The 22,272-nt window shown below is 40.7% G+C and overlaps 2 protein-coding genes across 6 annotated transcripts in view; one reads left to right on the forward strand and one right to left on the reverse strand.

Moving 5' to 3' along the window:
* Nucleotides 1–22,272, forward strand: part of stxbp6 (syntaxin binding protein 6 (amisyn)) — a 147,988-nt gene that overhangs the window by 117,981 nt on the left and 7,735 nt on the right. For 2 of the 5 annotated variants that reach the window (XM_027274558.1, XM_027274557.1), the window contains exon 6: nt 11,827–11,874. The exons of 1 other annotated variant lie outside the window; for it this stretch is intronic. In XM_027274558.1, coding sequence (XP_027130359.1) covers nt 11,827–11,874 — 48 coding nt within the window. Of the gene's footprint in view, nt 1–11,826; nt 11,875–17,485; nt 17,832–22,272 lie in introns of those variants that run through there. 2 more of the 5 variants (XM_027274560.1, XM_027274562.1) reach the window with 2 other exon arrangements.
* Nucleotides 19,083–21,694, reverse strand: gjd2b (gap junction protein delta 2b). Its single transcript, XM_010735227.3, has 2 exons — nt 21,137–21,694; nt 19,083–20,400 (listed from the first exon to the last, which is right to left on the reverse strand). The coding sequence occupies exons 1-2, from the start codon at nt 21,205–21,207 to the stop codon at nt 19,557–19,559; spliced, it is 915 nt and encodes a 304-aa protein (XP_010733529.1). The 5' UTR covers nt 21,208–21,694; the 3' UTR covers nt 19,083–19,556.

The raw sequence follows: 22,272 nt of genomic DNA on the forward strand, positions 1-22,272 counted from the left end.
AACCAGGCCCCACCCAAAGAGGCAAGAAGCAGAGCGGCGAGGCACAGTGAAGCAGAAGCTGCAGACACAAAGCGGATTGATGTCCTGCCCCTGTACAGGGCCAGTTGTGAATAAAGATATATCTGTTACTAAGGCAGGGAGGAGGCAACGGCCCTGAGGCAGTGAGACAGAGTGACACAGCAGAACTCTGCAGCATTTCATCAGATAATATATGATGGAATTCAGGAAAGATAACATTTTATTATGGGGAAGAGGTAGATGCTGATAGTCCTGAATATAATTCACAGAAGGTGAGAAGCAAGACAAGGTATATTTCACTGTATAAAAAATGTATGAAGTGTATCTTAAGCTTTGGCTTGTGAGAATGATTCTGTGTCTGAGTCATTATGAGCCATGTGAGCCCAAGCAATAACTAATTGTACTACTGGTGCTACCCAGAGTGGTGCAAACATTAATTGTGACAGTGTCATTGTTTAGAGCTAATATAAAGAGGAAAAAAACATAGGAGCCAATGTCAAGATTGTCCTCTGAGTAAAATAACAGAATCATTCATTCACAGTCATTTCATGCCCCAAACCAAACAAATATAAGGAGGGGACAATCAGAATTACATACATTGTCTCTCATGCCAAGTACCATCAATTCAATTAAGTTCCCCATTTAAAGTACAACACATAATCTAGTTGTGTTAAGGGTTACACATTTGCATCATATAGCAAGTGTGATATCTAGCTGTAAACTGAATGCAGAAAAAACTAATGAAGTATAAACCAACAAACATTCAACTGTGACAGATCTGACAAAATGACAACTGTAACAGATATGGACTGTGTCGGTAGTGGTTGCTACTAGCAACAAAAGGTTCACCTGAAACCAGCTGCTGGTGGCAGAATAGACTTATGATCTTGATGCTGATGTTATTAGATCGTTCACTAGTGTATTTATATTGAGATGTGTTATTAATAATATCTACCAGTGGATGATAAATGAAAAACATGAATAACTAAGTGTTGATTTCTGCTGTTTTTTTCTTTGGATTTGTCACTAATTTATGCATGTAATTTAAATGAGGATGATTTGTTAATATGCAAGACTCATATACTGAGGATGCTGACACAATTCTGAAGTAATAATGACGGTGCCCCATCAAATAAACAATGCTCTCACTTGTATATGTTTACAAATACATATTCAATGGATACCACGTAAGTAAGTTTTACTTGGTTGCGCACAGAAAACACAAGCGTGGGTCTTTCAAGGTGAAAAATAGAGGCTCCAAAGAAAAGAATGATTTTTGCAATAAAGGCAGTAAATCTTCACTTTCACGTAGGAGGACAGGGAAAATGGGAGCAGGGTAGAGGAGAGGATGAAAGAGCTCAAAGTAAGAAATAAGTTCCACGGATGCTTGACACACGGATCAAGTGTGCCTAAGGTACCAATGGGCATCCTGTGTGTCACGCATGATTGCCACACATATCCACATGCACTTTGAACTGACACCCACTCCCTCCCACACTCTCCGTGAATGAAATGGCAGCAGTCAAGTTACTGCATGAAATCTTTGGCAGACACACTCGTACTTGTACAGATAAACACGTGTGAATCTACAGATAGTACGTAATGTTTACAGGGATGGAGGCAGTCTGTGTTACAGAGTGAAAAAACTGGCCCATTCCACCTTCCTCCAGTGGGTTTGCATCGGGAAGGAGATTAACACTCCTCCTTTTTCAGAATCTTTCATGGCGTGAAACAGAGTAGTGGCTCATGTACGGCGGCAGCAATGTGTTGCTTTGCCTAAAGTGGGGGTTTTGAAGTCACAGATAATCTGCTTTTGAAAACAATGAGATAGTGTTGCTTTTCATTCGGGCACAGTTAAGCCATGCTCCAAATGAGGAGAGGGAGATAGTGTGTGCATCAAACGTTTTTTGTGTTCAATCCTAAAATGTTACAGCTCTTTAAAGTCACAACAGCTGCAAATTCTCCATCTATTGTGCTGACTCCTTTTGGAGATGATGGAATTTAGCATTTCGGGACAAAAATAATCCTCGTGAAGTACTGATCTCATATATCAATGGAGAAAGAATCCAGCTGGGCACTGTATTTTAGCTTAATCTGCACATTGGTAGTATCTGGTAATACAGAAAACTGCCCAAATATACAAGAACAATAGATGAATTCATGGATGGGTTTTGAATTGATTGATTGATTATGAATGGCCGTAATCTAACCAAACATCTCTCTTATCATACATATCATAATTATTTATGATGAGAATTCCTTGAAGACATTTGATTTCTTTGCATGTGCAAAAAACATCAAAAGTTAGTCGTCCACACGTGGTTTATCTGCAAAAAGTGGACATGATTGTTGCATTATCTGTTACCAGAATAGTTGGATGCAGACTCAAAGTGCTGTTGTCAAAAAGGTGTGTGGAGGGAGGGCGTTTATATTTGCTCTCATGATGATCCAGTGTGCACTTCTTTGAAGCACACTGAGAGACTTAGCCTTCATGTTGAGGATGTTTCCATTATCGTTTACCTGCCTAATATTTAACTCAACTTATACTGTCATTTTGTCCTTTTTTTATAGTGTAATGCTACTATTGATATTTCTGTGCTCGTATTCTCTTTTCATCTGAAATCTATTCCATGTCCACACAATCTAGATTTCTGCTTGTTTTCTTGTTAAATGTGTCATTTTAGACCCAGATCTATGGATTGACCATTGTATACTCTACAGATTTTCAGGCCCTTTCAGGCAAATCTGTGATTTGATTGATCTGTTAAATTGTCGTCTTGGACAAATACAATGTGTTGTATTGACTGACTGAAAGAGCAGCAGCAGCATTTAGATTGTTTGTATGGTATATCTCATTATACATAGCATATACACAGGCCATGTTTTCTTATATCCAAATAACACATTACAAGAATATACAGACCACTGCGTGTGTTTGTAAAACATATTATGGTTTCATCCGGTAATAAATTCCTGAACTGAACTCTTGAACCTGGAATGTAAACCTGTTTGAAAAAATATACTTCATGCTGCAATGCAATATGTATATTTAATTCCCTCACTGAATGTGCTTTCCAATGAAAGAGAATTATTTATTAGGTCACTTTAGTCCAATCCATATCTCTAGCATGTTTGTAATGGACAGATTTTTATTACTTTTCTTATTATCATTAGCAGGGCTGTGATGCATGACGCTCACTCGAGCTGTTATTTAGATTTATTCAGAACATAAATTCTGATCCTTTTGTTCTCTTGCCTTTATTTGTATGGTAATGTTTGAGAAAGAGGCGTGAAGCTGAATGACATTTCTGTATTACACCGGATATAAGCCGCACCGTGTAGAATACCAACTACTGCATTAGGATGTGAGGGCAGAAAAGGACAGAGCAGGACACTGCAGAATGTGTCAGAAGAGAGATCAAAACGGGATGTTCCTCATTGAAATTTGAGTAAGGGAAGTTTCCTTGGGAAACGCACGGCATTCAGAGATTTGTACATAGGAAAATCCTCTGGCTTTAGTGTACATACATTGTTTGATATTTGCCTTGTAGAGCAGAGGAGAGGTCGGAGGCTAAAAAGGGAAGAAAAACTAAAAGAGGCAGAGAACACAGAGTCCTGGACACACAAATCCATGTTTGCTAATGGAAACGGGCTGCTTCTCGGCCCCGCTACATTCAAAAGAGGCCCAGACTGTCGACTGAGCTTTAATCTTCAGCAGGTGCACAAACAGAAAATAGACATGAGGAAAAGGGGGGGATACAAAGGTTAAGTGGAAAAAAACGCTTCACAAAATGGAAACCATAGCAACTTGCTGCAGGTATAAAGAGACTGTCTATTACATAATACAGCTAAATTGGCAACCACTCAATCACGCACAGTTCCATTAACGAGCAGCAGTTTAGTTTTATCAATGTAATTCAACAGAGCCATTTATAATAACTCTGTCATCAGTCATTCTGGATTTTCTTTCCTTTTTTATTTATTTATTTTTTTATCCTGTGAGTCACCGTGGGCCACCTCAGCCAGGCAGCAATGTGTCACTTATTTTTGACAAAGATTAAATTTGGCATAATTTCTATATCAAGCCTGCCTACGTCTAATCTCTGTATCTGTCATCTGTACTGTAACATGAAATCTGAAAAGAAAACTTGAGCTAAGTGTCTGCATTACATATTAAAACTTAAACATACTTTAACAATAATGAAAGTGAAGGTAGCACTTTATTTTGATAGTCTGCCTCAAAGAAATGATTACTTAATCCAGTTATGTAAACAATTTCCACACAACTGAGTTCTGTTATATGTAATTAAATGCTATTATTAACATGGCAATAATAAGACTGTATTATGCAACTTGCATTTAATTAATATGTCAATCTAACTAAACTGACAAAGTCAACAAAACACGGTGTTAATTAATGACAACATTATTTTTGGTCACAGCTGGCATCTGTTTTGAGTGAAAAGTATCCTACCTGCCTAATCCTAAACATCAGACAAAGCTAGCTGGTGAAGTAGTGCAGTATTTATCTGATAAAGAGCTAGATACTGAACCTAAAGTATTATGATTGGACTCCAGACATAACCCAATGTTGCTTTGTACCTGCTGAATGCGTGCGTAGGCAACATATTCACCAAATCAACTTAAAAGTCCATTATATGTGAATGTTAGATTCTTTCCACTGAAGCGGCCAAAAGAAAAACTGAAGGTTGCTGAAGTGCCTTTGTGAAGCTTTTTTTTTTCAAAAACATGCTGAGTGACTTCTGTGAGTGTAGATTGTATTGCTAATTGATTGCATTGCATTTACTTCATTCAGTGTGTTAGCACAGGATTGGACAAAGATTGTCTGCCCACTCTATGTCACCCGTCAGTACCCATAACAACATTTGCATGTCTGTGTGTGTCCTCTGGATGCTTGCATGTTTGTGCCGTGTAGTATGTTTGCAGTCTGAACAGCCTCTGGCATCTCTCAGAAACAGAGTCGGGGATGAGGGATGAGGGCAGCGTGTTGGCCGCAGCTGAGCTCTGGCACTGATGAGAAAACAAGTAATCAAAGAGACATGAAGAAGAGGAGACGCTTCAGATTTGTGATAGGAACAAAGTAACGAAGGATGGAAGGAGGGTAGTCTGTGATGTTTTCACAGCGCTGCATTGGTCCTATCCCTTATGATCCTGACTGCGATGGCTAACCGGCATGGTGTCTTATTAGACACCTGTCAGGCTTGATGTGAGTGTGTGTTTGTGCTCCTGCAGTTCTCAAAATACAGAAAAAAACATCTCAGACTCTTCATCTCGAGCCAGCTAATGGAGTGTGAGAAAGCAGGCCAGCAGCTCTCGTTTCCCTCCTGTAAACTGGCAGCCTGGCCACTGTATATGGCACCGTAGCCTCCTCACACGAACATCAACAAGCTGCGCCAGTGCAGATTGGAGTCCATCATGCAAGCGTGACATGTGTTACTTGCTCTCACTCAAATGTGTTGGGGGGGGGGACAGAATGATGTAGTAGGTGTAAAAAGCCTTTTGAATAAGCTAAGGAGCTGCGCATACCTCTATAGTCTAGCAGGTGTTGATGTCCACACAGATACACAGGTACACACAGAGAGGTGTGGCCCATACACACTGTGTATTTCAGACTGTCACGTAAAAACATCGTGTCGACATGTCAGCATACTGAGTGCGTTATGCCATCTATGTGATATTAACAGGCAGAAAACTAGAACACTAGCAGTGCAGGTTATTTACAGTGGCTATACAGCATAAGTAAAGGTGTCTGGGAGAAATGCAATGAGGTCTTGCAGAGGAAATTGTCTATTGTTTATTCCACACTGATGCTTCACGAATGAAATGAAAAGCTTTTCTAGATGCTCTGTCAGAGAAATCTTCTTTAAAGTCGCAGATATGATGATATTAACTGTATCAGTCAATGAATAGAAACAAGGTGTGTAATCTACATTTCACTACAAAGTTTATTACAGTTTATCCACCTCTGTATTTCCACCCCCGGCTATAATCGCTGTAATAGCCTTTGGCCCATCAGCCAGACAAATTAAATCCTCATTATTCAGGGGTGCTGCAGTCAAGCCTGACCCCTCTAGTAGAGAATATTTAAATTAGATTAAAATAAAATGCTGTTGCCCCCGTGCCCTGGAAATATTGTACTAAAGTGTCTATTTTTAAAAAAATGACTTCCCCATAGGCTCCAACATAAAACAGAGAAGAAATGAATATAAAGTATGTCACTAGCTGAATGTTGAGGTACGGACACTCAGGTGAGCAATGGGATGACTCAAGAGTGGCTGCCATGAGTCCCTGATTGAAGACATCCATGAATCATCACTGATGGGGCCAAGCTGAAGTTTGTTTGTTCTTTTGTATTATATCATTCTCATCATTCAGTCCTGCCTAAGTCCATCTCTCTGAAGATGGACATCAGGACATCCTGCGTCACCAGTTGTCTGTCAGCACCACCAAACAAACTTCAGTTTTTATCTCAAACTCTCTCTCCCCCCCCTCCATTGTTTCCTGTCACTTGAGAGTCCAAAGTGGGTCATGTACACTGGGACACTTTGGGCTGGAGAGAGGAGAAACTGGTTGGCTGATTGGAGACATCAGTCCTGAGGGAATGCTCCGAGCCTTTTGACGGAAAAGATGACTGACAGTGAGTGTTTGCTCGGTTGGCAGACATGGCACCCAGAGGTGGGTGAGTGAAGAGGGCCAGAATGGCAAACGATGAGCCAGAATGGGGACAACAAACAAGGTCATGCAAACTGTGTCACCGTTAGAACTATAAAGGGGCAAAAGGGTTTTTGAGGTGATAGTAGACATGCAGTTTTAAAAGAGTGATTAAAGAGTATGTCCATCACAACTTTCTTAATGTACTCCTCAAAGATTATTGCAGAGATCAACAAAGGCAGATTTGGCAAGAAACACGATGATAGATTAGCCAAATTTATTTTGGAAAAAAAAACCATGCAGTGCAAACACATCCATCCCAGTTTCCAGACCTGTTTTCCTACCATGTAGTTTTCTTGTAAGGAGGGTTAATTGTTGTAATAAGGGATTTTTATGACTTGATTAGTGTTTCTTGCCCTGTGAGACTTTGCCGTAGTGATGCCACTGTGCTCCTGGATCAATTCATTTGGTGATTACAGTTATTATAACAAATAGAAATGATGTAAGATGATCATATGAGGCACAAAACTAAATAATTAAGCTTGGAGGTGAAAAGATGAAGAAGACAAGTTTGGTACCTCAAAGGTATGGGGTGTGACACTATATAAGGATGACAGCTACATCACACGGCACTTATAAACTATGTAAAACATGGCCTATATACCAAAACACTGTAAACAAATATAAGGCCCAGCTCTGGAAGTGTAAACATCTGTCCAGCCTGACATCTTCATGTTAGAGCACAGATGCACCTCAGCGCTGATGAATTATGTAGTTCAGGATCCATCTCAAATGTTTTTTGGGAATTCACGCTTCTCCACTGTAACCTGTGTAGTAGTAAGCACTGCATGATTTATCAAAGGCTAGAAACAGCTTGTATGACTGCTGTATGTTCCCCGCAGAGGAGGGGAGCAACTTGCATGAAAGTATTTAGCTGCTCCTAACTAATGCTGGATGGCATAGGCTCCCTCTTGCTTGAGTGAGGTCATATCTGCAAACAGGGAAGCTGTAGTGAAGTCATGTCTGGCTAGCTGAAAGAGACGACAGTCTGAGAGAAACACGCGTGTGCAGCCTCATCCACTGCTACCTCCGCTTCCCATTTTCTCCATTTCTCTGGGTCTCTCGTTCTTTCTCTCTCTTGCATTTCATCCCCAGTGAAGTTAAACATTTTTCCCCCTTTGTTACATTTCCTTTGTCGTGGCCTCGTTCTGATTCCCGGCACCCATGATGAGGCACAGAGGTGATGTAATGCAGGTCTGCGCTCATGAATGTTTGACTAGAAATTACACACTCTATTTCAGCCATGTGAGGCCATTGTGAAGCCGGGATTGAATGAACATGTTCATATAGTAAGAGTGTGTGTTAATGTGCATACAGTCCAGTCCAGTGAAGAAAAAAAGTCTAAAAGGTTGTAGTAGTAAAACTACAGTTTGACCTATGTCGAATACATATATTGTACTGCATAGATTATAATTCAGACAATTGCATTTGGAAGACATTAAACATATGGAGGCAGCTACTGTATAATCTGTAGTTTGACTTTATCGTGCATGTATGTCGTGCAACCATTTGCATAAATTTGCATAGATTAACTCATATAATATCTTTAGTGCTGAAATGTTTAGTCAGTTGACCTGCTATTCAGTTTACAACAATTTAAATATTTGATACATTGGAGTTATAGCATGGACATTTGAAGATGTTCCATTGGACACAATTTTCAAAAATGTTCTAAATAGTTAATTGAGAGAATAAGTGATATTTATTAATGATGATGATTAATGCTAGATGCTGTCCGAAAAATGTAAATAAAGAAAGGGAAAGATTAGCAGAAAAAAAAATAGGAATTTGGGTACATTTTGTTTGTGTAATTGCATGTATGAATGTGTTTATGTACACCTCTGGATTTAAAAAAAACTAAGAAAGAAAGAAGGGAGCTCCAGTAACCCAGAGAAAGAGTGATGATAATAGCACAGTTTTTGCCAGATGTGTAACGTCTCCCGGGGGGGAACCCTGGTGCACTGTGCTTCAGGATTAATCGTTTGAATAAAAGAAAACATAATTAAAACCTTCCCTCATGCCTATGCAATCAAACAGATAGAGAAAGAGAGAGAGAGAGAGGAGGGGGGAGACAGCTTTGATGGATAACCAATTCCAGCCCCCGATCTCCGTACACACCACACACACATGCGCAACATGCCTTTAGCTGAGATGACATACTGTACATAAGAACAGAGAACACAATTGATGGATCCTGTCCCTCAGATGCAGACCGTGTCAATTTTTCCTGTGTGCCATTACAGCAGCCGCGAGGCGGGATGGCAGCTGAAGTTTTGATTGTCGCATGAATCAGCTGGGCAGTGGGATTCAGCAGGAGTGGAAGGCAGTGATTTTGTCCCCAAGACATACAGTATCAATGGCCTGCAAAGATTACAGCACGCTGCATTTAGTATTGTGGCATGTTTGTTTAGTGTTTGCATATACTCATAGACCAGCTCAGCTATATTGTGTGGTTAATATCCTTGAACGCTGATTGAAGTCTCAGCTGTGTAGCCAAAGCCAGGTGTAGTTTATTGCTGTGCCATAGACTCCCAAAAATAATTAAAAACACATTAATGAGCTGCACTGTTACCTCAGAGCAAGGGAACAGTGCACTGCTGTTTATTTATCAATCCTACTAACACAAAGTCTGTCTCCCAGGGAGAGTGAACGTCCCAGAGTCCCAAACAAATACATTTTTCGCTCCACTTTGGGTAATGTTTGCTTAAAACTAGATGTTTTAGGAAATAAATTAGCCCTTTTTGATGTTGAGGAATATATTTGTGCCCTTTATGTTAGTATGAATAAATGGGCTCAGAGGAGAGAACTCCTTTATTCATATAAGTTTGTGAGACGTGTGTGTCTGCAGTGAAAATTTTCACCCAAGCGGAACATATTACTACATAAAATATTATTTAATATAGATGGTTTTTAGTTCATACGCCTTCTGGCTGTTTAAAAAGCTTCCTTTGCAATCCCAATAAAGACTTGGCAAGCTACAAACCAGCACTTGATATTCATGAGGCGATTCTATATTCTTGTACATCAACATGGGGAGTACACAGCATCCTGTCCACGGCAGCTTGGTGCAATTTTATTGCATGTGTGTGAGGAAGAGAAGGAACTGCTTTGTTTAAATCATGGTTTGCACATGAGCAAAGCTTCTGCACATGGAGGACTTTCCCGTTCTGGAGTGTGCTGTGCTGCAGGGGAGAACTGTGGGGGGACAGCTGCTCGCTCAGGTCATGTGAACCCAAATCTCTGTTTGGAGGGAGACCAGCTTGTCTCCAGTTGTGCCTCCTCAGGCCATCCTGAGCCTGAGTAGCTCTCACTGAAGAGAGGCACGGCACCAAGCCCCTTTTACATGCCAGTGAAAAGAAAAGAAGAAAATGATAGAAAGAGAAAACACTAGATTTTCAGTTTCCATTTTTGGATACCTGAAAGCTAAAAAGAATATATTCAAAATATGCTTCAACTTTTTTGTTAGTCTGCCATGATAAATAATGTGTTAAAACAATAGCAAGCTCATATATTGTACTGTCAAATTTAAAAGTGCAGTACGCACATATAAATAAAACCTTTTGATGAATGAGGTATGCAAATGACTAATGCATTACTCATGATCGAATTCATTTATAAAGACATGACGGTGAATGAACATGAACAATACTCATAAATGAGAAATGAAGTCGGCTTTAATTCATGCTATCACTTAATGCTTAATGGATCATCATTTCATGATTGAGTCACAGTTAAATCAGATTAAATATAAACCAATTAGATTGCCTAAAGCTTCTTAGACAGGTGCATTTGATTGACATCTACAAACAACACCAATTTAACATGACCCAAACACGCACTCTCTATGGGAAGGTGGGATATCCAATAAAAAGACACTCTCGGTGGCAAAATCACCTTGTTAACCATGTGTTGAGTATTAAAATATTGCAATTATACAGAGGCTTACTGTATATATCATAGGTGCAAATCTGGGATTGCAATAATGTACATTACAGTTTGTACTAACCCTTATGATATGAAGGTTGTGTTTCCTTATGTAAGAGGACACTGAGGCAGTTTACAGTAAACACGGTTCTCTTGAGAGAATACAAGAGGATTTTATAAATGATGATTTTAAAAAAGTACAGAGAAAAAGGGTAAAATTACACAAAATAATTGAGGCTTTGATTGCACCGCATACCTCTAAAAAAAAGAACACAAATGGCTTTGCACCACAAAGATTTTGTCAGATTAGATCATCCAGATATTAGAAGTTTTTTTTTAAATATATATATTTACACATCTTATATATATTAATAAACTCTGTCAAAGGTGAACACAATGAACAGATATTTATAATTTATTTAAAAAGGAGGATACATGTCATATACCTTTTTGTTTTAAAGGTGCAGTGTGTAAGATTATGGGCCTTTATTTGCAGAATAAGGCAGAAATGAAATATAATATTCATAACTATATGTTCATGCACATGCTGAAAACAAGAATCTTTTTATTTCTGTTACTTGAGCCTCTTATATCTACAGTGGGAGTGGGTCCTCTTCCATAGAGGTCGCCATGTTTCTACAGTAGCCCAGAGCAGACAAACTAAATACTGACTCTATACAGTACATGGCCTTTCAAGTGTTGTTTCTCCTTTACACTAGGAAGGTGAGGGTGATGTGAGGAGATTGCAATGCAGCGATTACACAACTAGATAGTCTAATAGTTTCCACTTGTACAGTGATGTTGTTATCAGTCATGTGTGACTGATACAATGGATAAAACAGTGTACTGTTGTTATCAAGTCGACCGTCTCACTGCTGGCCAAATGAAATCACTAGAGCCTGTGTGGCCTGTAGTGGGAATAACCTTTTAGCTTGTGTTTGGGCAGATGTCCAAGAAGGCAAACATTGCACTTGGGCCAACCTGTGTAAAGTTGCCATTTTTCAAGGTAACAGTGTTCTCCATAACATCTGAAGCTGCGCTGGACAGAAATGGAATTATCTCCCCTCACTGGCAGAAAATGAGATTTTAAAGAGTAAACGACTTGTAAAGACACAAGATATATATATTTTTTTCTTTTTTTTTTCTTTGCAGTGTAAGAACGTAAATCAGCTGCAGTCAGGAGAAACGGACCTTCATCAGGTAGAGCCCATCTGTTTGCTACTGCTGTATTGATCCCAGAATACCATTAAGCCATTTCTTTAAAGATTCCACTGCATCAGCACCCTGAAGCTACACTATATATTCCACCTACCCTTACTGCGCCCTGTGCAGGTCCACATTGGTCCTACAATGGCGTTGGTAACTGTTCTAACAGCAGTCAAGTCGGTTGCTTTAATGATCACATAGGTTGTTAAATGACTGTTTCTTGACATTGGTCTCTTAAAAGTGTCATTTATTGATCTCTGTTATTAATGGTTATGCCTCTATTCTATAATAGTTATGTCATCTTCTTGATTATTATCTCATCTACATTATTTTTCTTGCAGTATCCAAGTACAGCTAGTTAATTATGATATGAAATCATGGCGGTGTTACCTTTTTGGCTGTAAAGACAAGCTGGCATGAGACAGCAGAGAATCATTAGCACAATCAACACTTGCTGCACGCCAAAACCCGGCTGCTATAATCTTGTCCAACTCGCAAATTTACACCATTATTGGCACTCAGATTACTATTGATCTCTCCTGATCAACTGGAATTGAATGCACACGTTTCAAGGAGCTTACAGCTAAGACATATTTTGGCACACAGACAGTATGTTTCTGGTGTGCGTGTGTGTGTAACTGGACGGCTTGGAAGGAGGGTCTAACACAAGATTTCTCAGTCTAATTAACGCCTCAGCAACAACAACAACGCCAGCATACGTTTCTACATACATTTCCCAGCAGCTCTGTTTTCCTTTGAAATACTGAAAGACGCTCGGCTCAGCATGTGTGCTTGGAGGCTTGTGGGAAATGTGTGTGTCCTATCGTAGGTCAAAAAGTTAGATCAGAAGAGTGTGATAATGACAAGTCCACAGACAGTCTGCACTGTCCTGCTTTCAAACAGCTTTACTGAACAACACTACACTGCACGTTGAGGTCTTGTGAAACAAAGACGATTAACTAGTTTTAATTTAGCCACTAACACCTTTACTACAATTAACAGTTTGGTTGAGATTAACTCGGTTTTATCAAACCTGTAGTTAGATTTACCTTGAAACACAGCTTTAATTCAAAATCCAAACCGTTTCTGCTTCTAAATAGTGCTGCTTCAATAAAAAAAACTGAAGCTGCACTGTAAAGTGTAATCTCATACCTTTCTTTGGGGCTCAGTGAAACGATAACCACGTGATTCACAGCAAAGTGGCATCGCATCATAATAGGTGTGGGGAGGATGGGCGAAGGAGTGGGAGAGGTAGGAAGGAATAAAACGGAGAGACAAGAGAAAGGTAGTGAAACAACGAGGGCTGAGAGAGGGAACGAGTGAGAGGAAAAGCAAGGGAATGATGAAGGCAAGGAAAGAAGAATAGACTCGCAGAAAAGCAGCGGAGAATAAAGCAGACATCAGTGTGACTGGTTCATACAGAGTCCAAAGGTAAACCACAGTATACAGCACCATCGGCGGAGTCACTGAGTCCAGCACACATTGTGTAATCTTCCCCTTCCTCTGGGATTAAGAAGCAACTGAATTCACCATCAAAGCAGTGATATTTGTGTAATATCTCGCTCTCTTTGTTTGAATACCATCATTATTATTTTTTCACAACAGCAGCTTCCTTACTCATCTGGCTGCAAACCAGACGGGCTAAAAGGTGGTCCCTTTTATTCTGCAGCCACAAATCTCACAAGATGGGTATTATCTTCCATCCCTGTGTGCCTCTGTAACTCACACAAGTGATTCATATTCTTCTCAGTGGGTGATTGCATTTCAGTGTGGGTAGCTGTAAATTAATATCTCTATACCTCCGTCTCTGTGTCTTCCATCTTCCTAAGCACTCTGCTATTCTCTACCTCCTATACCGGTATAAGTCCAATTGGCCGGCGAGCGCTTCTGTGTCCGATTAAGACTTGCCAGCCGCTGATTTTTATTGGCTGTGTAATGGTGCAGAACCTAAACATTTATCAGGGTCGATGTTTGCTGTTTGTACTACAAGCTATTAGGGAATGCAGAGGAGGCGAGTGGGCATAGAAAGTTCAAACAAGCAGTAGGTGTCAGAATGAGCTGTCACCTCAGGAGGGAAATTAAAGATGTCACAAGCAGGAAATTGTGTAGGGTTTGTTATTTGCTGCAGTGTGGCCTGGCCTTGTCTGCTTTGCATTAATGACAAACTACTTTACCAGAGAGAGTTGGTGCAGTATGGCAAAAAGCTGTAGTATCCAGAAACTCGCAAATGCCGGAGCCTCACAACAGAAAAATGCTGTATGTAGAGAATTTAATCAGTGAAATGCAAATCGGGTAAGTCTGGTCTCTTTCTCAAAGTACTTTTAACCTAACCAACTCTACCTAAACTTGACCTACCTGGCTAGAAAGAAGAGGGATGCATCAGTTTTTTTGGGTTTGGGTGCGATGTGTCCTCACCCAGGTGCTGGCTGTCCCACTGTGATCCTCTGGTTGACAAATCTGTGTATAATCCTCTAATGTTCTTAATCCTGGGGTCACATTAAAAAATGGATGAGAAATTAATCTGCTGTCAGGTCTGTCAGGTATATTTTGTCAGCGTCAGTGCTTATTTTCAACCAAATCCTTCTGTATGGACCAATACGGCTCAACCACCAACCAAACCAGCCAGCCAGCCAAATCCCTCTGTACAGACTCTGTCTGTCCTTTTGTCCTTGTACTGCCAAGATTTCATTAAAGTGGAGAAGTTTAAAAAGGTAAAACACCCAAAGCACAGATCGCATTATGAAAGTTAGGTGCTCTGCTTTTTTTGAACTTCTATAAAGCAGAGCAGTGAGGAGGGAGAGAAACTATTGTGGCTGGAGACAGAGAAAACGACTTTACATCCAGAAATGAGCGAATTCTTTTGCTCCCCTGGCAGACAGAAAGTTACAAACTTAGTCACACTGTGCAAATGCGCCACAGTTTCCTCCCCCACATGAATGCAAACATCAAGTGTGTTTTGTTTCAATGTCTGCCATATCTGCCTATGCCATGCTATGCCGTGCATATGTGCTGCAGCAACCGGGCTAATTTCATTGCTTCTGGCTGAGTGGATCAAAAAGACCCACATTCACTGTTTCTCTTCTGTTTGCTCTCCCCCCCTTTCATGCAGTAATCTGCGCAAAAGACAGAATTAAAGCATTGCTCCCCCGGAGCCAGCCTCCTCTTTTCAGATTGGTGAAAGAGGAGGAATTGGGAGGACATGCTTGTTTCGGGGGCAAAGGGATTGCAGGATTCACTCTCAGGTGAAAGTTCTGCTTTAATCTGTCACTTGCTCTGAAAGTGCACAGCGAACTGAGACTACTTCAGTGGAAAAAAAACATGTGGGTATTTCCTCTTTTCAAAATACAATGTATGTTATTTAAAATGAAATATGAATGAATAAGAAAAGAGAATAATATTATAGCAAACACAAATACACAGACGGACGCCAGATAATCTGAAGAGTTTCAATTATTCTGAGTCCTGTTATGATTGATTTGATTGTATTTTGGAATCGGTTCAACTGTCCTCGTCTAACACCTTATTCCAGGGGAGTTGTCACTATGATGTAAGGTGGCTGCCATGATTGTTAATAAAGATGTCAGCTCTCCAGCTCCATCACTCACCTCCACCAATCTGGCCTTGTCCCTCAAATAAAAACACACTGTGGTCATGGTATATTCCATCTGCAATTCCAAAAGTATACTTTGTTTATCCGTCTCATGAGGAAACAACCGGGAAACGAGTAGATCTGCTTATCAAAGCCCCAAACTACACACCCAGTCTCCCTTGGCTCTTTTAAACAGACTCAAGCCTGGGGCTAAACTATTATGTAGGTAAATATATAATACCATACTGTAGCGGAGTAGAAAACTGTTTTGACTAATAAACATATGCAATATCATATAAATGTCTAATTTCAACTCTGTGTTTTAATAAACGAGGAATAGTTGTACTGAGGACACAGAGATGATTACCCTGTGATGGATTTCATTATCCCTCCCCGACAGAATGAACAATTTACTGTGCCATGCAGTTAAATACCTATTAGATCAGCTGCCTTTGGATAAAATCTTTTCAAATTGTGAGCAATGTTTGGACAGTCATAGGTAACGTCACATAAAATTGTGTAGGAACCGATCTACACACAATTTAAATGGTGTAATTTTAGCCTTTCTTTTTTGCTGCTTTGAACCTCCACCAGTCTGATTTTACTCATGATAAATGATCCTTAGATGATACTGGTGACTTCAACATTTACAGCAGTGATAAATTAACTCATACACGGTCTACCAGCAGCCTACCTGCTGACCTAGGAATATTATTTGACATTATACTATAATATATTTAAAATATAAAAGACTTTATAACCTTTCTTCATAATGCCTGCATGTAAATACTGAATATTTATGTCATTATATTATATTCTGCCTGGTGTTTGCATTTAATTATGTGTATGTCTATGCTTTTGTGCATGCTGTTTTTTTTCCCATACAAGCTCCAATACATTTACATGAAATATGAATACATTTAAATTGCTGAATTCTCTCAGCTATAGAAAAAGCAGAGGGGGAATAATCTTGGCACCTGCACACCGCACACCCAGATAAATGAACATGTGCAGAATATATCTTTCTTTTTCTATCTTTTTCTTTTTTAATCCTGGATGAAGGTGGACAGAGTTATGACGAGGTGGCCCACACTGCTCATAAAAAAAAAAGAAGCTGTTTGTTTATGATTTAAGTGCCTTCAACAGCCGCAATGTACACCCAGGGAGAAGACCTCTCCTTTGATATTAGGGTTTCTCAAGTCGTCAACGACTCACATTCAAGGGGCGGGATTTGTGTCTCTAAAAATCTCTGTCTTCATCTCGAGCACCTGCAATCACATAAAATTGGAGGTGTTCCTGCAGCATTTTGCCTTGTAGTCTTAAAATAGCTTCTGTGCAGCCTTGATGTGTTCTACTGCAGTTGTCAGGCTGGATAGGGCCAGCAGATGAATGCATAGGTCCTTGAGATTACTTGATCTCTGTATACAGTATGTTTGCATTGTCTTTGATGTGTAAATTTCAATCACTATGCATTTTTTTTAACCTACTGTCAGCCAGCCAAATGCTCTCTATGTGGCCTGTAACCTGGCTGTCCTGACAACAAAAACTGCAGACACACAGGTACAGTGTAATGTCTGCTGAGCCCTGCAACACTCACATGATGTAAATGCACGACAGCATGCATAATTACATTGGAACATACCCCAATAATTTTGCCATTTTTGCTGGGGTTTGAAAGTAGGTTGAATGTCGCAGAAAAATAAAACTGCCAAAGCATAAAAAATTCTGACAATTGAATGTAAACACTGTACTGTAAGTGTACAGTATACTGCATTCCTTCTTTGGGGATGTTGATTTATATAATTTACCTTTTATTTTGAAATGCTTTTAAGGGAACCCTGATGTTTTAAAGGTTTTCTAGCAGTACCCTTAAGGAGTAATTGAATGCCTAAAAACATGAACAGTAGAAAAAACAAAAGAGAGGGAGACAAAGATGCACACAGGCGTGCACTGCATTGCATCAGAGCGAAGTTGACAAACGGCTCTTGTTTCTCTTGTTTCTTCTTTTTTTTCAAGTTCATGACTTAGTAAGAAATCGCAGGGTCCCTGCTGAGTTGGAGATAGATGTGCCGGTGCCGCCGTTCTTCGATTTCTCCCGGCTTTGCAGAGTCATCCTGGCAGGGGAATCATGAAGAGCCCGGCCCTTCCCAGATCACCTGGTCAGCCTCAAATATCTCATCTCTCTCTGTGTCTTTATTTCAGTCTCACACTCTCTCTCTCTCCCTCGTGTGGGTATATTCTTGACCACTTTCTCTTGTTTCTCTCCCCATCCTTTCATTTCGACCTTCACAGGGAGTACACAACCCTTCTCATCAGGTCAGGCTGCTTTCTTATGTTGTTTCTCAAAGAGAGAGAGATGAGCAGAGTGGCAGAAAGGGCAGCTCCATCAGTATTCAGAATCATGATCAGCTTTTTTTGCCATTCCTGCAGAGTATGAGGAAAGTCACCAAGTGTGTTCACAGTGAGACTCTGTGAATGCACAGGTCACTATAAAAACTGAGGGTAGTGTTGGATTTGATGCATGTCATATAGAGTAAAAGTTCCCTCAGGACTTTCTGTTATGGAGCATAAGTATTGATGTGTCTCATGGAAGCAGCATCAGTATTGCAACACATTGCAGAGTGATGAGATCCTGCACAAGGTGTGTCCTGCAGTGTTTTTTTTTTGTAGAGAGTGGGTGTGGCTAACATCTTCACTGCACCAAGGCAAAACTTCCTCTGGATATCTCCTGTGTATATCTGTGTGATAGGTCAGAGTCAACACAAGCTAAAGAGTAGCAGACACAAAGTACTGCACCTCACACATTTCTGGTGTACATGAATCCCACTTTTATTTTCCACAGAAAAAAAAAAAAGATGTTTGTTTCTTTTTTTTTCTGGTCTGTTTTCGGTTACATTTAAAACCATTCTATGAAAAACTGTAGCACCAGAGCAGATTTCCATTGCCCATTCTTTGATAAAAATGTCAATTTGTGCTATTTTTTTTCAGTTTCTGATCAGCTTTGATTGGGGAGAGACATTTAGTTCTTGTATATAAAAAAAAAAAAGACTAGCACTTCATTTCTTTTTCCAGTCATTTGCAAAAGAAAACAGAGAAAACTGTATATCTTGTAGATTTTTTTTCTGTTTTTTTTTTTTTTTTTCATTTAAATCACAACAAATACATTTAAAGCAAATAAAAAAATCTGGGCGGCATTTAGCATAATCCAAGCAAGGGAATCAGCTTTCATGATGATTATTATATATATTAAATTTATAAGTATACATATATAGCATGTTTATATACAAGTATGGCACTTGATTACACAAAAGCAAGAAAAAAAAAACACTTCACAAATAAAAGCAGTGGGCGCTTTGGTGTGTCATAAATTAAGGAAGTCACAGACGTTAGCGTTTGCAGCAAATTCACCAGATACTGTTTTGCAAGTCAGCTATAAAGCAATGGAATGGTTACATATGTTAAGGTCAGTGGTGCAACACAGGCAACAAAAAAAAAAAAAAACATGAATCACGCTGATGTATTTCAACTAGGTCGAACCATAGTCAGTAAGGATTTATATCTATGCATGTATAAATCTTTCCTTTAATCACTGTGTATGGTGCCATTTAATTAGGTTGGTGCCAAAAAAGAAATAGATGGAAAGAAAGAAAGAAATGTCTTAAAAACACCATCAGGTCAGTAGCACATTTTGGATAAAGGTCAGGCCCTCAAGTGTTCACCTCTTAGTGCAATTTTTGCATTTACTCTCTTCAAGTACAGCCCACAGAAGAGTAAATATGTGAACACGTTAACATGGTCTCCATTTAGCATCTTACATAGAGTATAAACGTTACTAAAAAGTTGCATCAGTGCAATAATAAATAAGTAAACAAACGTGTAATCCACGCTTGCCATTGAGTCCTTTAAAAGACCAAACAAATCGAACAAAATCTGCCCACTCTTTAAGTCATGACACGAAATAGGCGTGCGGAGCTGTCCATCATGTCCATCATGGTTTATTTTTTTAAATATATTTTTCATTTTTACATATTTTCACTACCTCCTCCCCATGTATGTGTGTGTGTGTGTGTGTGTGTGTGTGTGTGTGTTACACATAAGCAGAGTCACTGGACTGAGTGCGGCCGAAATTAGGCACACTCATCCTCGGCAAGTCCTTATTTCTGATCTCATAAATGGACTTCCTTCGAGCCTGCACGCCTCTCACGGCCGTTTTGATTTTCCTCCACCCCAAGTGATTGAGTTCCGCCAGGTTCAACACCACACAAAACCCACTGACCGCGAACATGAAGACCAGGAACACTGTCTTCTCCGTTGGTCTGGAGACGTAGCACTCGACATCTTTAATGCAGGGGTAGCGATCACATTCGTACACCGACGGGACGTTGAATCCATACAAGAAATACTGACCCACCAGGAAGCCTATTTCCAGCGCATTTCTGAAAACCACCTGGATGATGTAAAACCTGGAGATGCCCTCTTGTCGCCTCATTTTGGACTTTGTAGTTCTCATGGCCGAATTAGGGATCTCTTTGACTTCTAAACAGTCCGGCTCGGCTTCTTTGGTGGAGTTCTCCGTGTTCTGAAGTACTCCGTTAACAATGGTGTTCTTTATCTTTTTGCTCTCGTCTCGCTTCAGTGAATCTTGATCCTTGTCTAGTGTCAGATAGACTGTTGAGTACCGCCGCTCCTTCTGCTTGGCCGACTGATGCACCGAGTACGTGATAAAACAAAGGCTCGGGGTGCACACCATGATGATTTGAAAAACCCAATATCTAATGTGTGAAATGGGGAATGCCTTGTCGTAGCATGCCTGGTTGCAGCCCGGTTGTAAGGTGTTACAAACAAACATGGTCTGCTCGTCATCATAGACAGTCTCTCCAACTATTGCTACGATTAGAATCCGGAAGATGACCACCACTGTTAGTAGGATCCTAAAAAGCAAGCAAACAAACAAACAAACAACGTGAAAATAAGTGTAAAATATGTGGATTCATTGATACAAATGCGCCAATTGCTGATGGTGTGTAAGATTTGGGGAGCTGTCCAGTGCTGAAACAAGGACGCTCTTGTGGATGATGTGTCTGATTCTTCACCAGCTTCTTCTTCTTCTTCTCCTCCTGTGGTTTGTGCTTTCTGATCTGATAATGGCTGAAATGACATGTAAGCAATCGGCGTTGCTTTGGGTGTACCTGTGTGTGTGAGCTTTGTCAATGGAAAGATGTAGATAACGTCTCTCTTTCACACACACACACACTTTCAATCTCTCTTTCTGCCCAACACTGAGAGCACACACCAGCGCTTCCAACTCACCAACAGGCATCAAATGGATAAGTGGGTTGATGAATACATGAAATGACATGTAATTATTTATTTGGTTTCTGGTTTTTAGTTTAGGCTGTTTGCAGCACCATCCCAGGTTCTGAAAAGACAGCTGTCAACTGATTTACTTAGCTGTCTCCTTTTAGAAGAAGGGGGAGAGAAAAAAAAGGAAATCTGTGGAACAAGACAGGAAAAAATCCACAACACAGACACGGAGGACTGGGCACCATGCTATAGAAGATCCTTGAGGCACAAGACAGAAACGGGGGACTGGATACCATGCTAAAGACGATCCTGGAGGCTGCTGCGGTTCTTCGTTTGTTCTTTTTTTTTTTTTGTTGACCTTACCTTCCTATCATAGTAGAGTGCTGCTGGACAGCAGCCTCCAGGAGCCTCTCTAGTATAGTCCATTCCCCCATTTCTGATCATCCGGAGAAGACGAGAGTACAACGGCACTCTGTTCAAATCCCTCCAAAAAAAAAGCGCGTTATTTCCTTTCCTCCTTCTCCCTGACTCTCGTTGTTGTCAGTCTCCAAAGCGTCCGATTTCAGCTAAAAAATGCATCCGTCACGGGATGCTGCTGCCGTCCCCGTCTCTCTCTGTCTCTCTGCGCGCTATCTGGTTGGTTATGTGCTGAGCGCGCAGCGCCAGCGAGCGTCCTGTTGTGTGTGCCGAGCGCTCCCACGACGTTGCCACACTTTTCCTTGTCATGGGAGTCTGAAGGGCTGATTACTATAAGCCCTCCTATTTTCGATCTTCAGATCAGGTTGATGGGCTGCGCGCTGCGTCTGGGTGGAGGAAGGTTGGATTTAATGTCTTGCCAGCGTTAATCCGCCTTTAAGTAGTCTCCCCCCCTCCCATGCGTCACGTACGCGCAGACAGGTCGGTGGAGCGCAGCCAGGAGTGCCAGTGCTTCTGATTTCCAGTATTTCACTTTTGTATATAGCGTGCGCCATTCAGTGGACACTGCTGAGTGTTTAATACCATGACTGTGTACATTTTATTTTTGCCTGGGTGACTCCACGTGAGAACCAAACCCTGGATGTGGTGTTATCATAGTAAAGTCAGTGAACCACATGTGCACCACACAGCAGTATCCATCCATCCGGGAGAGGGGTTGTGTTCTTGGGCACAGTGGTCTATGTGGCTTCCCCTATAGCCTTAATTCATCATATCACATGATTTGATCACAACCTGTTGTTTCACATCCATATGTTGTGAACCCTATGCTTTTTATAAATGGACTCGATCTTTCTTTTCTTGGAGCGGATAGCCTCACATGCCCAGAGGTATCCCCCCCCCCCCCCCCCCCCCCCCCCCCCTCCCCCCCCTCCCCTCTCTCTCTCTCCATCCTCCCCATCCTCCCCCTCCTCCTCCACATGTCGCAGGCTGCTGGCCCGGCTGGTAGAGCTCTTGTTTCCACCTCGGGCAAAGATGATGCTCAGGATGCAGTGACAGAGTGAAAGTACCATCCGAGTTGCTAA

This window comes from Larimichthys crocea, chromosome XXIV (assembly GCF_000972845.2).
Source record: "Larimichthys crocea isolate SSNF chromosome XXIV, L_crocea_2.0, whole genome shotgun sequence".
In the NCBI taxonomy this organism is placed as follows: domain Eukaryota; kingdom Metazoa; phylum Chordata; class Actinopteri; family Sciaenidae; genus Larimichthys; species Larimichthys crocea.

What these genes read in the sequence shown, in the direction of transcription:
- gjd2b (XM_010735227.3), bottom strand. Translation starts at nt 21,207, where the DNA reads ATGGGGGAATGGACTATACTAGAGAGGCTCCTGGAGGCTGCTGTCCAG. An exon ending in CACTCTACTATGATAGGAAG is followed by an intron (nt 20,401 to 21,136) that starts GTAAGGTCAACA and finishes CTTGCTTTTTAG; the next exon opens with GATCCTACTAACAGTGGTGG.